This window comes from Capricornis sumatraensis, chromosome 7 (genome assembly GCF_032405125.1).
Source record: "Capricornis sumatraensis isolate serow.1 chromosome 7, serow.2, whole genome shotgun sequence".
Taxonomy (NCBI): Eukaryota; Metazoa; Chordata; class Mammalia; order Artiodactyla; family Bovidae; genus Capricornis; species Capricornis sumatraensis.
In genome coordinates, this window is record NC_091075.1 from 99,686,049 (window position 1) to 99,701,419 (window position 15,371).

Sequence of the window (15,371 nt, forward strand, 5' to 3'; positions counted from 1 at the left end):
TAAGCAGTGATGTACCAGTCTCCACGATAACTAGCAAATTGCAAATTTCAGGATATGCAAGTTTTGCTTTTCCGTACCATGTGCAAGGAAAATCCAATAAATAACACGAGTAACACAACTTGACCTCACTGTCAGTTCTCCACTGAATCAAAAACTATTGAACCTTGAATGTTGTTTTTTAAAATATTTCTCTCCTAACCAAGAAGGGTACTTTTCAAGAGACTTAGCTGGATTACCAGAAACACAGAGTAGTGTATTTCCTATTGTGTTCTCTGGGTCATCTGCATTAGCTCCTCTAAGAATGCTCACTCCAAATGCAGGCTCCCTGCTCTTGTCCTAGATGAATACTGTGGCCTTAACTCCTAGGAGGTTCTGTCATCTGGGTCTTTAAGGGTCTGTGTGCTCTGATACAAAATTTTATCTTGGGATTTTGCAAGTGATAGGGGGAGCTTTTGTTTTTCATAATGAGCCCCTTTGGCCACACTTGAGTTGATGCTCCTGAGATCACTATGGGTGGGGGCCTCTAGATGGCCTCAGGGTGAAGCTGGTCACCAGGAAGACCAAGTGGCCAGATCTCCTGCTGGACCTCCAGGCAGAGGTTGGGGAGGGGGCTGAAGGGGAAGGTCCATACCCACTTCAGCAGTTGAGATTCAGAGAGTTTCTGTGTTGGTGAGCACATTGAACCCTGGGAGGATGGCGTGCCCCTGAGTCCCTCGCTTTCCTTGTCCTTTGCATCTCTTCCACTTGGCTGTTCTGAAGCTATAGCTTTTTTTTAAAAAAAATTGGTTTCTTTATCTTTGGTAGCACTGGGTCTTTGTTGCTGCACCTGGGAGACTGGGATCCACTCTGCAGTTGTGATGCATGGGCTTCTCATTGCAGTGGCTTCTCGCGTCGCAGAGCACAGACTCTAGGCACACAGGCTTCAGTCCTTGCAGCACGCAGGCTCAGTAGTTGTGGCGTACAGGCTTAGTTGCTCTGAGGCATGTGGAATCTTCCTGGATGAGGGATCGAACTTGTGTCCCCTACATTCATAGGCGGATTCCTATCCACAGTGCCACCAGGAAAACCCAAGTGATATCTATTGTGATAAACCAGCAAATTGAAGTAAACTGTCTTCCCAAGTTCTGTGAGCTGTTCTCAGGAAACCACTGAAGGGAGGGGTAGGGAGTTGTGGGAGCCCTCCAATTTTATGACCAGGTTGAACCTAAGGTAATCTGGGGACCTGACGCTTGTGACCAGCATAGGAAGTGAGGGCAATTTTATGGGGCTGAGCCTTTAAGCTGGTGGAGTCTGACAATAACTTTGGGTAGTGTCAGAACTGAACTGAATTGTAAGACACCCAGTTGGTGTCTGGAGAATTAGAGACTTGGTTGTTAGTGTTGCCAAACACCCTAGAAATATGCTATCGGTGTAACACTGAAGTTCATTTTCAACATAATGTCTCATTGGGTTTACCTATGCTTCAGTATTAGAGAAGAAATGTTCTTTGAAGAGGCCAAAAAAAAAAAAAAATCACAATTCTGCATAAAAGAATTTTATTTAGCGATCAGATCTCAATGAATAATGCCAGTCATTGCTTGATTCTGTTAAAATGTGCTATTAGATATACTCTTAAAAAGTGTACAGTGCATCACCAAAAGCTATTTAACTTGGATTGTGTAGAGTAAAAGAAAACTTCATACATCTTTGTTCTTTGATAAAATTTTTAAAATATAAAAATGAAAAAAAACCTTCCAAAGCAGTATTCAAAAATAACAAATGTCACCTTGGACTATTTACAGTCAGACGCCTTTCTAATAGGAGAACACTCTTTTTCTCACATTTTACTTGGCTGTTAGAGGCATTCTCCCTGCACCGCCTCATGATTTCTTCCATTCCTATCTTGCAGGAAACGGTTATCTTCTCTCTCATTCATCTTTGAGTCTTTCTCTGATACACCCTTTTCCTACTCTAAATTACCAGGAATTCTAGTCAACAGACGTTGGTTGAGCACCTAATGTGTGCCAGGCACTGTGCTAAGAAGTGGGGATAAATACAGAAGTGAAAAGTCATTGAACCCCCTCCTCAAGAAGCTCAGAGTTTGTGTTTAATTAAAAAACATTGTTCACATTATAGTCCTTGAAATCTCAAGTCCCTGCGAAGTGAATTTGGGGATTTCTTGAAACAAAGTGCACTCACAGCGTCTGTCAGCTTGGCCCACTCCAAGACATTTTGAATTTAGAATTCTGCTCATTTTTATGAAACACAGCCTCTATAAAGCCCAGGCCTACAGTTTGAGTTCTAAACTCTTTGCAGGTGGAAACTGCATGCTGGGTTGTAGGGGACCAGCTGAACCAATTTGTTTGTTTGGGGGAGGGTACCCTTCTAATTGGCTCCTACAAATTCTGAGTATGAAAAGCCCTTAACCTCCCCCACCCCAATACAAAATTTAAGCGATAGGTACATTTGAGAAACTCCCCTCTTATGTGAACCTCCAACAAGATGCTCTAAAACTCCTATCTTTGACAAATGTCCAGAAGGAGTTCTTTTTCTTACCTTTGTGCTTTTCTGTGAATATTCTTAGCTTCAAACATAAAATTGAGCCTACATGTGACCTTTCCCCCCCGCTTTATCATGGTTGAACCCCAAACAAGTTTATTTCTGGCATTTGGTCTAAACCTTCTTTATCCATGAGACCTCGAAAGACCCATGGTAGTTACTTACGGAAAAAAAAAAAAAAGGCAAATCATGAAGTAGAAAATAAAAACCAAACATAGCGTACTATGGAAGCAAAAACGAAACCACAGCCTGGCTGCCCCCATCTCTCCATGCCTGGCAGACCTTGGTCCTGCAGATATTCACACTGGGAAATATTTCTCAGTCACAGGAAGTCCAACTCATGTGGTGGGCTTCCCTCTCACAGCTTATAGCGTCAAATCTGGTCAGCCAACCGCTGAACGGTGATGAAGGGAGTTTCTTTGGGAAAGTTCCATCCTTGATCCCACATCGTCTGCAGGTTACGAGGGTCACATCTCTATACAGTGCCTGTCCAAGTAAATGATACTCGGTCCATTCAAGAGCCAGATTCACAATTTCTTCATGAGCTGGTTCCAAGCCCTTTGGGTCTGAAGGCAACGTTGGGAGTTGGCGTTGTTCCCACGTCACGTTTGGCCTGCCCTACCCAAGGTAGGGTGATCACGGTGGCTGGAGTACGTGAAGAGGACAATAAGAACGCGGGTGTTGGGAGAGAGGGGAAAAGACGTGATCATGCACAAGCTTCTTGCTCTGTCGTGCGTTATATTTTCAGTGTAACAGCATGTGTTTCGACACACAGGGCTTGTGCTTTTTCGTTAAATAACTCGCCCTGAAAAGCTCATTTGGCAAATGTGGCCACGAATGTGTGTTTCTGCGGGTGTGTGTGTGTGTGTGTGTGTGTGTGTGGTGTGTCACGAGGTTATGTGTCAAGTCCTATGGGTGTGTCCTGGCCCTTCCCTCGCTGCCACACCCACCTCCCCAGCAAGGAAAAGCTGAAGGGTTACACTTGGTCGGTTTGATATTCGGAAGCTTCAGACAGGCTTTCTGAGAAGCTTAGGAAGTTCTCCTGGTATTCGGAGCAGACGATCTCGTAGCGATAATGCCGGAACTCCACAGCAAAGGTGCCAAAGTAAGACAGGAAGCACATGACCAGGCCCCACTGGACCCTGGCGGCGTACATGTGGATGCCTTGCGCCATGAGGATGAAGTCTGGGGAGAAGTGGTCAAGGAAAGTACCTCTGTCGGCCACGTTAAGGCTGGGCTCTTCTCTGGGCAGAGACAGGTAACAGAAAAGAGCCAAAGAACTTGACAGGACCAGCTGAGCTCTATCTACATAAATAATACATCATGCTGCCCTTCCTTTGTGCCAGACATGCTTCTAGGTGCTTTCATGGAGCACCTAGCTTGATCCTCACAACATCCTATTATCTTCAGTTTGTTTAAAGTAGGGAGCACAGACTGATGAACCTATTTTCAGGGCAGCAGAGGAGACGCAGACATAGGGAACAGACGTGGCGGACACAGCGGGGGAAGCGGAAGGAGAGGGTGGGACGAATGGAGAGGATAGCATGGAAACATCTATACCACCATGTGTAAAAGAAACAGCCAGTGGGAATTTGCTGTATGGCTCAAGTTAACTCAAACCGGGGCTCTGTGACAATCTCAAGGGGGTGGGAGGGAGGTTCAAGAGGGAGGAGACATATGTATACCTATGGCTGATTCATGTTGATGTATGGCAGAAACCAACATACTGTTGAAAGCAATTATAATTAATTATTTAATTGTCAATTAAAAATAAGTAGATTAAAAAAAATTAGGGAGTACAGGGGCACGTGTGCATGCTCAGTTGTATCCAACTCTTTGAGACCCCATGGACTGTAGCCTTCTATCGCTCAGTCATGTCTGACTCTTTGCAACTCCATGGACTGTAGCTTGCCAGGCTCCTCCATCCATGGAATTTTCCAGGCAAGAATACTGGAGTGTGTTGCCATTTCCTACCCAAGTCTCCTGCATTGCAGGCAGATTCTTTACCTATTGAGCCATCAAGGAAGCCCTTAATATAAGGAAATGGAGGCCAAATGGGTAACACACATATTAACTGGTGGAACTGGGGTTCAAACACAAGAACTCTGACTCCTTGCCCATGCATTTGACCAGTATTCTCCATGGCGACCTAATAAACTGTGAGACTAGCTAAAGACTTACAATTCCAAAGTAATTATTTGGCCCGAAAAATAATGTTATATTTTTAAAAGACACTGCAAATGACTATGGAACAATGTGTACTTACCAAAGAGTGAACTACATCCATATAAGCTGTGTTTGTCTTTGCAATGCTACTAACAATGTTTCAGTGGCATTCCTTCCTCTCTCTAATTTTTATTATTGTTTTTCAGACAATATTATGTAGGCTGGTTTCATTCCTGGTATTGTATTTAAACTTGTGCCCAAATAAAAATAGGCAACTAAGAAACCAAAGGAACAGATGATATGTCTATGCCTGAATATATATGAAGTATATGCAGACAGACACACACACACACACTTCAGGATACATAAAGGTAGGCGCTTGGAAGAAGAAAGGTTCACAATATTTTTGATTGTAGGAGTTTGCAACCCCAGGTCATGGACTGCTGCTGGTCCATAGCCTGTTAGGAACGGGGCTGCACAACAGAAGGTGAGTGGCAGGCAAGGGAGCGAAGCTTCATCTTTGTTTACAGCTGCTCCCCATTGCTCTCATGACACCTGAGCGCCACCTCCTATCAGATCAGCGGAGGCATTAGATTCTCATGAGAGCGTGAACCCTATTGTGAACTGCCTGTCCAAAGCATCTAGGTTTGGCACTCCTGATGAGAAGCATCCTGAAACCATCAGCCTCCCCTCCACCACTCTAGTCCATGGAAAAACTGTCTTCTATGAAATGTCCCTGGTGCCAAAAAGGTTGGGGACCCATGCTCTAGTGAAAGGCTAAGAGGTCAAGGACTAAATAAAGTTATTTAGAAAGTCAGAAATGTTCCCTTAGAATTAGTTCTACCTTCAGAACTTAGACTTAAAATCTTGGTTAATTTTCAGAGAGTAAAAAAGTATGTAAGAACTACTTCAGCTAAACTTTGCTCTCCTGACTAGACGTGAATCCATTCATCAGGGAATCAAGAAATCGTTCCAAGTCTTCAGAAATAACATGGATCAGAATTGTTTAGTATAAGCTCAAAATTAAAAATAATTCAAAACCCTCACATACTCTTCTGACTGAGGGTTCAAAATATTGCCAAAACAATACTATTATTACTTAATAGGGAAGGGATACATCTTCAGATCTCACACTGGCAGAATTCTGACCTGTTTACTCAAAATAATTTTGACTTGTTCACTCAAATTACTAGTAGTAAACAACTTTTTTGGCTTGAATTTCAAGTCATTTGATGTTCTTTATCTAATGTGACCATAGAACTTCAGAAAACCCCTAAAATGACTGAATGGCAGTTTGGAAAGGAAGAAGAAATAAACACTTCTAAATAATCCACTAACTAAAGTACATCTTTGAACACTAAATGTTTTCATATTTTAAAGCCACTCTAAGTAAAAGAACTGAGCCTGAGTTTAAAACAAACTGACACATTCCATGTGTGATCTTGGGTAACTAACCTCTGTTACTATTCTTGTTAAGTGAGGATTAAAAGCGTAGACATATTTAAAGTTGCTTAGAATAATGTCTAGCACATTATAAGTGCCCAGTAAATACTGGCTATTCATGAAGACTGTAACAGTGTTAGTTTACAGTTTGCCATCTAGGAACCTTATTCCCTTCTCCATGGTTTCCAGAGGACCTATTGGAGTGAACACTTAGGAATGATTGACTGATCTGATTGGTGGGCTTGGAACTGGCCTGCTTCCACTGGGCTCTGCTATAGTAGGTGGGGTCACTGTGCTCCACCCTAGACTAGTCTCTCTGCAATCTATTTGGGGTTCAATTGAATGAAGTGCTGTTCTCTGTCTTTCCCTGATTTCTCTACTTGTTACTGGGTGGATAAGTTGAATTCTAACGTGTGAGATAGGAGACCTGCACAATTCTTTCCAAATTTACTAGGAATAAAGGCTGATTTCTTCACACCTATTTGGCACCCATTTGGCTCCTTGTGACTGTTCTCCATTGGTTCAAACTCCAAGGGAGGAAGGGAAATAGCACATCAAAATCTCAAAATTTTTTGGGATAACAGTGCATGCCGTGCTAATCTAAATCTTGAATTTCTTTTCCAGAAAAGCTTATTTGTTTTTCTGAAAGATAGAAATGTATTTTTGTCTCTCAAAATTCATTTTTACAGTTTAATAAATTAAATGAAATAACAGAGCCATGATAAAGTCACAAATGAAAAAAATATTGTCAAGATGGAAGAAATAAAGCACAATTCTCTCTTGGATTATGCATTCTATCTATTTCACAAAAGGAAGCCTTACGCCATTTGTGATAAGGAGGATGCATGACACCATTCCTACAGACTGAAACAGTTTTGAGCAGGCAGCGCTTGTTCTATTTTTAGTTATCCATCTCCTCTTTGGCATGAAAAGTAGGTCTGAGAGTTTTCAGTTTTTACTTTTACTTTTTGTTTTTGTCTAATATTCTGAGATGATCTGACAGTATATCCTAAGCAACTAAGAATGGCAATGTTCTCATCTTCTACACGGACAAGTCATCTGTGTTTTAATCTCACTGGCAGAGACCCTTTTCACACTCAAAGGATACAGAGGACCACGCAGAGAGTGATAGACGCGGAGAGAATAACTCGTGGAATTCCAACCTTCCGTCCTTCATTCTTGATGTTGACTTTGAGCGTCAATGCCGCCTGAATCCAGCAGGTCAACGTGCCAAAGCCAAAAGTCAAGGAAGTTCCGACATTATGGATTTCTTCATCATTTGTGAGCTAAGGGATGAACAGACAATGACCTGTGGAGGCCCATTCAGAAAACACATACAGGCCAATGGAACACATGAAGGAGAACGAAACAGGTAGAGAGATGTTCTAAGAGTGGGCTAACAGGTTGTAGAGAGAGCCAAATCCTTTCTCTCCACTAGCTCTCTATGTCTATTCTCCATTGGTTTGAACTCTGAGGGAAAGAAGGGAAATGACTGGTACCCTCAAACCTCAAAACATTTGCTTAGATGAGCCAATGAATGAACAGGCAGCGGTAATTTAATTTTTGAATTTCTTTCCCAGAAAAGCTTTGGAGAAAAGTAAAAGGAAAAAAACAGGAAAGTTACCCATAAAAAGAGAAATGTCAAGTTTCTACAGACATAAACCCCAAACTCTGTTCTCTAGATTAAGAAATGAGAACAGAATCTGGCTGTATATTTACTGATTGAGCATGGTCAATTCTAAGCAGGTCAAGATTTCATTGGCCTGGACAACTAACAATGCTGGTTGTTATCTATTCTTATAGAATTGTCCATTTTCTGTAATATAGCCAATTATTGTTAATGGGGTTGAACCCATGCCCCCTGCAGGGGAAGCATGGAGTTCTAACTACTGGACTGCCAGGAAATTCCCTTTTCTCCCCCATTATAATAAGAAAAATGCACTTATGAGCTTTCGCCATATCTGGAGACCCATTAAAAGGCAACAGTGTTTGAAGATTCCTGGTCAAGACCTTCATACAGTTAATAGGTTAAAGGAGACCCATTTGGGTTGTTTCAGTTGGAAGTCAGAGATGTAAACTGCTCAAATCATTGTCCACTGATTAAAAAAATATACAGTCTTGCAGTAGGATTTTTTTCTTCTTTGAAAAAAACCACCAGCCCACAGGTCAAAACACATATTTTTAAAACATTTTAAATAATGATTCCCTAAGTCAAATTTTACTTCTAGAAAACTGGCTTTCCATGCTGTACACAATCTGTTTATTTATTTTAAAAATCTAATTTTAAAAATAGATGGTATATTTAATTACATGGGTCAAATTTTAAAAAATTACGAAAAGAGTACAGGCAGCTACATTATTTGTTTCCCATGTAATCTCTGTAGATACTCCAGAAAATGTTCTATGAAGAACATGTAGTGTCATCATTGATGGTTTTGAATATTTGTGGTTCAATCAAACAACGCCATCAATGGAATTCTTTAGGGAACTTAAGTGAAAGATAAAATGGCTACTCAGTAACTTCCATCCAAGACCCAGTTGAAAGAAATGATAGTTATTGAGCATTTTACAACATGCCAGCCCTTGTAGCACAGAAGCATAAGTGGAAGGAAGATTCCCACCAAAATCTCAATAACAAATGCTCTGTGTCCTAACATTTTGGAGCTCAACAGATAAACTCTCAAATATTCTCCTGATAATTCACTGTCCAAGGCAATAGGTTCTAAGAATGCAGCTTTCTCATTATTGAGGTTGATGAGACCTTGGATAATTAGAGGAACTGGTGAGATTGCATGCCTGTCAGATGACCCATTAAGTAAAAAAAAATACTGTACTAGGGCATGTCCAGGGGAATGAGATACTAATTTAATGGATTATCAGCACTGAGGACTCAGGGCAAGAGTCAGTCTTAGAAAACCCACTACCCTATTTTCAGTGAGAACATTACTAAATGCTCACTGGAGTGCTGAGTGTCTGGAATGCCTTCACCATTTGGATTTCACTCAGTAGGCAAGGGAGAAGTTTAGGATCAGCGTTTAATTGCAAGAAGGAGGTTTCTAGTAGCAGTATTTAGCGGGGGCTGGAGAATGCTGGGGAGGAAATGGAGGCAGGGAAAACAGACAACCACTGTAACAATGCAGTGGTCTCCATGACTTAAAAATGAAGTCAAGAGTTGGGTGATGGTGTTGACAAGGGAAATTATGCTTAAATGACCTTCGGTGTGTGTGTTAGTCACTCAGTCATGTACACCTCTTTGCGATCCCGTGGACTGTAGCCAGCCAGGTGCCTCTGCCCATGGGATTTTCCAGGGAAGAATACTGGAGTGGGTTGCCATTTCCTCCTCCAGGAATCCCTCCTCTAGGGATCAAACTTGAGTCTTCAGCATTGCAGGCAGATTATTTACCACCTGAGCCACCAGGAAAGTCCCTAAATGACCTGGCATTTTTATACTTCTGGGAAGAAGAGTTAGGGTTAGTACATCTTTATACACGTCATATTCTAAAGAAATTCTAAAGAAATTCTGGATTTTCAAACTAACTCCCACGTGAGCCTGCTAATCTGAAATGCAAGCTTTCATCCAATAAGGATGTTCAATGTTTAATTATAGAAAGGCAATGGTCCTATTAGTTTTCTAGAAAGATAGATTAGGTTACAATTTATTATGAAAAAAGTATACAGTACTTTGAAAGCCCTTGTAGAAAATACACAGCTATTTTAGTAGCTGCATTTCCCAGCAGCTGTGCTATATGTCTGAGGTACAGTGAGGACTTTCCCATGTATGGACAAGGGAAGCCTGGCATGCTGCAGTCCATGGGCTTGCAAAGAGTAGGACATGATTGAGCGACTGAACTGACTGAGGTGAGGCTCAATGATCAGACAGGCTGACTGCTGGAGAACCTGTGCATGTCAGGAACCACTGTAGAATGTTTAAAAGTTCATGGAGAATTTTACGGGCCACATAGTGACTATACCTCACTGGCTGTGATAATCATATAGGTGAAGCATGAGATGGAGATGAAAAAGGCCAAATGAAGTACCTGAAAATTACCAAGTAAGGTCATTCCAAAGGAAGCCAGACAGAGAGCCACCAAGCCACTAATATTCAGCCACGGATTTAAAACCTTTGGTTTCAGTTGTATGAAGCGCAGAACAGCTACCACAAGAGCTGGGAATAAAACAAAATGTTATAATTGAAAAACTGAAATCACACAGCCAGACTAGGAAATGGCATTCTAAAGCCACAATGTGCAAAAGTAAACTTCTTGCCATTGTACATTTTTAAATCTCTGAAACGACCATTTTTAAAAGAAAACTTGCAGGCAATGTTTCTGATTATTGAGATGTTTTATTCTAGCTACTCTGGGGAAAGCAGAGAGGAACTGAAGCAGCAGTGTTACATGTTACTTGGGTGAGGCAAGATGATAGACTGGTAATAGTGTTTTTCCCAGAGTTTTCAAAAACAAGGTCAGCACAAGACAGACTGGCGTAGGAGAGCATTGCAGAGGCTTGGCACATGACAAATCAGATGCAGAGAGCCGGCCCATGGCACAAGAATTCACTGATTCAATCACCCTTTAATTGAGAAGAGTGTTAGGACAGACGGGGCAAGAAAAAATGGGGAAGAAGACATGGTTATCAGTCTAGACAAACCTGCTGGTGCCTGTGCCAGAAATCATTCCTGGGTATGGGAAGGAAGATAAAGCAAGTATACAAATCCCTGCGTTACTAGTTTACTCCCCCTCTCCTCTGATTCTACCTGTGGGTGTTCATTGTCAAAGGACAAAGATAGTTCATCCAAATTAGGGCACTGGCAGTAAGAAAATCATGGGATCTGTATTTTAACAGAGCAGATCTGGGGGTTTGGTATGTATTAAAAATCATACTGTGATTATATTAAGAAAGCTCATTCTTCCAAATGATGTTAATTACTCATTTTAAAAGCCCACTCTTTTCAACCAAATTGTCATCAGAGAATCTGAAGAGAGATGAAGGAAGTTACTTAGATTTCAAATCTGGCTTCTAATAGTGACCTTGAAGCTAGTCCATACTCAAGCCATTAATCTAAGAATCCCCTTTTATTAATTGCTTACTGCAGGGATATTTTCATATTTATACAAAAAGTTGGGAGAGCCTAGTTTACAAATGATTTTTAAAAAGCACTTACAATTAATATGTTATAGCTAATATAAGGAAAGGCAGTTACTACTTCCTAAGGCAATTTATTTTGACATTAAGGTCTGGAGAAGGAAATGGCAATCCACTCCAATACTATTGCCTGGAAAATCCCATGGACAGAGGAGCCTGGTAGGCTACAGTCTAGGGGGTCGCAAAGAGTCAGACACGACTGAGCAACTTCACTTCCTAAGGCAATTTATTTTGACATTAAGGTTTAGCAGGGAAGATGACTAGGAATTCGGGAATTATCCTATTTATACAGCAATTCAGTAGGTAGTTATTTGCTAAAAGTCTACCTTGATTACTGGCCAATATTCAGTTCAGTTCAGGTCAGTTCATTTGCTCAATCGTGTCCGACTCTTTGCGACCCCATGAATTGCAGCCAGGCACGCCAGGCCTCCCTGTCCATCACCAACTCCCGGAGTTCACTCAGACTCAAGTAGCCATTAATAAGAAACCATCCACAAATTTGCATTTCTCAAGTCTGCCGAATTTAACAGTTTCAAGCTACGAAGTTAGTTCATCGAATTGACTTTCAGTTCCAAGTACCTTTGGTGAAAGAGTGGTATACAGCTTGGATAATATTTGGATTTTAGAAGCAAAATAGAAATAAACCATAATTTATGAAATCGTTAATTGTTTGGCTCTGATTTAGCTTTTAGTATATTTATATTTAGCCCACGATTCATCATCAGATTAATAGATTATACTTGAGTTGATAATAGTTTTCCAACCTAATGGTTTGAGAGATCCAGTTGGGAGCTACAGTGCAATATTTTCAGAAGTCTATTAACAGTGACAACAGTTACCCTTGTTTAGTCGCAAAGTCGTGTTCGACTCTTTTGTGATCTCATGGACTGTAGCCCACCAGGCTCCTCTGTCCACATTAGGAGATGAAAATTTTTCTATTACTTTGGGGATGGAAATAGGAGGAAGAAGTGGGGAGAGGAGAAATTCACTATAAGCGCCTCAACACAAAGTGATCTTCAGAAAAGGAAGCCATTAGATTTAGACCAGAAATCTCGACACAGGCCATCCAGGAGACACTTGCTGGTTACCTGTGTGTGGATATTAGTCAGGGCATAATGACAAAATCAATCCTAAAGGAAATCAGTCCTGAATATTCATTGGAAGGACTGATGCTGAAGCTGAAACTCCAATACTCTGGCCACCTGATGCGAAGAACTGACTCATCGGAAAAGACCCTGATGCTGGGAAAGATTGAAGGCAGGAGGAGAAGGGGATGACAGAGGATGAGATGGTCGCAAAGAGTCGGACACGACTGAGCGACTGAACTGAACTGAATGACAAAATACCAAGGCAAATATGACAAAATGTATTTGAAATACATTTCAAATGTGCTTTTAAAAATGACTAGTGGGGGGTATGACTCTGGGAACTCTCTGGCTGTCATTCAGTTTGGAGGGCTAGGATGGTGCTGGAACTCTGGCCGAAGCCCTGACTCACTGCTGAGGCAGACACCAAAATGGCTCTTCATGTTGGCCAGCCAGGTAGTTGGTGCCACTGTACCCCCAGGGACACAGTCCCTGCCACTCTTTATGTTACTCATTTCTCGCCAGTGAACTCCGGACGTGTACCATTCCCCTGGCTCCAGTTATTCTAGCCTTCTCTTTTGTAATCTGGATGGTAAATCATTTCATCAAGAATAGATAATGAAATTAAGCAGGAAGCAGAAATCTTTCTGAAGACAGGAATCAACCCAAAACTTCCAGAATTGCATTCCAAACACCACACTTTGCCCTTTTCACCTATTAACTCCATTATAAATCAGCTGAGGGCTTCCCTGGTGGTCCAATGGTTAAGAATACTCCTTGCATGCAAGGAATACCAGTTTGATCCCTGGTCTGGGAAGATCCCACATGCCATGGGGCAACTGAGCCTCTGTTTCATAACTACTGCGCCTACGTACTGCAACTCCTGAAGACCGTGGACCTAGAATTTGTGCTCTGTAACAAAAGAAGCCACTGCGATGAGAATCCCACGCACATGAGAGAGTAGCCCCTGCTCATTGCAACTAGAGAAAAAGCCAGAGCAACAACAAAGACCCAGCACAGCCAACAAATAAATAAATCTTTAAAAAAAAAATCAACTGAGACATGGCATACTTTCCTTTTAAAATAAGATCTAGTTGAAATTTTATGGTTGTGGAAATAATAAAGTTTCTGGTCTGTTAACAATTTTATTAAGAGGTTTAAATGGAGGCAGATTCAGACTCTGTTATGAAGTCCACTTACAACCAAGTAGTGATTTAATTATAGCTTCTTGAAAGGGTCTTCTGGGCAGTAGGGCAATTTCAAAGCTATCTTTATATATGCAAACCAATTTTTACCACATTAACATTCTGCTCAACAGATCTTTTTAAAGTTTCCTTAAACTTTTAAAATTTTACTTACAGTTTTAGAAAAGATTTAAAAAACCCACCCATCTGTGGTTTTTAATACTTAAAACAGTTCTTTGCTATAGAGATGCTCTTTTTAATTTATCTCTCTGTTAAAAAATACAAATATTAGAGAGTAATTGCTTATTTTCTTTGTTAAATTTTTTATTTTGAATCTGATAGGGTTCTTCAAGTTCAAACTCAAAATAGCAGCACTTCACTGCAGTGGTAGACTGGTGCTTGGCCAAATTCTTCTTCATTTTGTTTAGTTTTACTGTTTATGCATCAATAATACCTATTTATTGATAGAATCTGTGCTCTAGGAATGGCAAACCACTTCAGTATTCTTGCCTTGAGAACCCCATGAACAGTATGAAAAGGCAAAATGATAGGATACTGAAAGAGGAACTCCCCATGTCAGTAGGTGCCCAATATGCTACTGGAGATCAGTGGAGAAATAACTCCAGGAAGAATGAAGGGATGGAGCCACAGCAAAAACAATACCCAGCTGTGGATGTGACTGGTGATAAAAGCAAGGTCCAATGCTGTAAAGAGCAATGTTACATAGGAACCTGGAATGTCAGGTCCATGAATCAAGGCAAATTGGAAGTGGTCAAACAGGAGATGGCAAGAATGAACGTCGACATTCTAGGAATCAGCGAACTAAAATGGACTGGAATGGGTGAATTTAACTCAGATGACCATTATATCTACTACTGCGGTCAGGGATCCCTTAGAAGAAATGAAGTAGCCATCATGGTCAACAAAAGAGTCCAAAATGTAGTACTTGGATGCAATCTCAAAAATAACAGGATGATCTCTGTTCATTTCCAAGGCAAACCATTCAATATCACAGTAATCCAAGTCTATGCCCCAACCAGTAATGCTGAAGAAGCTGAACGGTTCTATGAAGACCTACAAGACCTTTTAGAACTAACACCCAAAACAGATGTCTTTTTCATTATAGGGCACTGGAATGCAAAAGTAGGAAGTCAAGAAACACCTGGAGTAACAGGCAAATTTGGCCTTGGAATGTGGAATGAAGCAGGGCAAAGGCTAATAGAATTTTGCCAAGAGAATGCACTGGTCATAGCAAACACCCTCTTCCAACAACACAAGAGAAGACTCTACACATGGACATCACCAGATGGTCAACACCAAAATCAGATTGATTATATTCTTTGCAGCCAAAGATGGAGAAGCTCTATACAGTGAACAAAAACAAGACCAGGAGCTGACTGTGGCTCAGATCATGAACTTATTGCCAAATTCAGACTGAAATTGAAGAAAGTAGGGAAAACGGCTAGACCATTCAGGTATGACCTAAAACAAATCCCTTATGATTATACAGTGGAAGTGAGAAATAGATTTAAGGACCTAGATCTGATAGATAGAGTGCCTGATGAACTATGGACTGAGGTTTGTGACACTGTACAGGAGACAGGGATCAAGACCATCCCCATGGAAAAGAAATGCAAAAAAGCAAAATGGCTGTCTGGGGAGGCCTTACAAATAGTTGTGAAAAGAAGAGAAGTGAAAAGCAAAGGAGAGAAGGAAAGATATAAGCATCTGAATGCAGAGTTCCAAAGAATAGCAAGAAGAGATAAGAAAGCCTTCCTCACTGGTCAATGCAAAGAAATAGAGGCAAACA

General features: G+C 41.1%; 1 protein-coding gene across 1 annotated transcript in view; it reads right to left on the reverse strand.

Moving 5' to 3' along the window:
* Window positions 1–3,402: 3,402 nt before the first annotated feature.
* The window catches only part of TMEM150C (transmembrane protein 150C), a 110,010-nt gene continuing 98,041 nt past the window's right edge, over window positions 3,403–15,371 (reverse strand). Inside the window, exons 6-8 of the mRNA XM_068975613.1 lie at window positions 10,185–10,312; window positions 7,256–7,433; window positions 3,403–3,723 (exon numbers count right to left, since the gene is read on the reverse strand). Of these exons, the coding sequence (XP_068831714.1) occupies window positions 3,515–3,723; window positions 7,256–7,433; window positions 10,185–10,312 (515 nt within the window). The 3' untranslated portion in view covers window positions 3,403–3,514. The remainder of the gene's footprint in view (window positions 3,724–7,255; window positions 7,434–10,184; window positions 10,313–15,371) is intronic.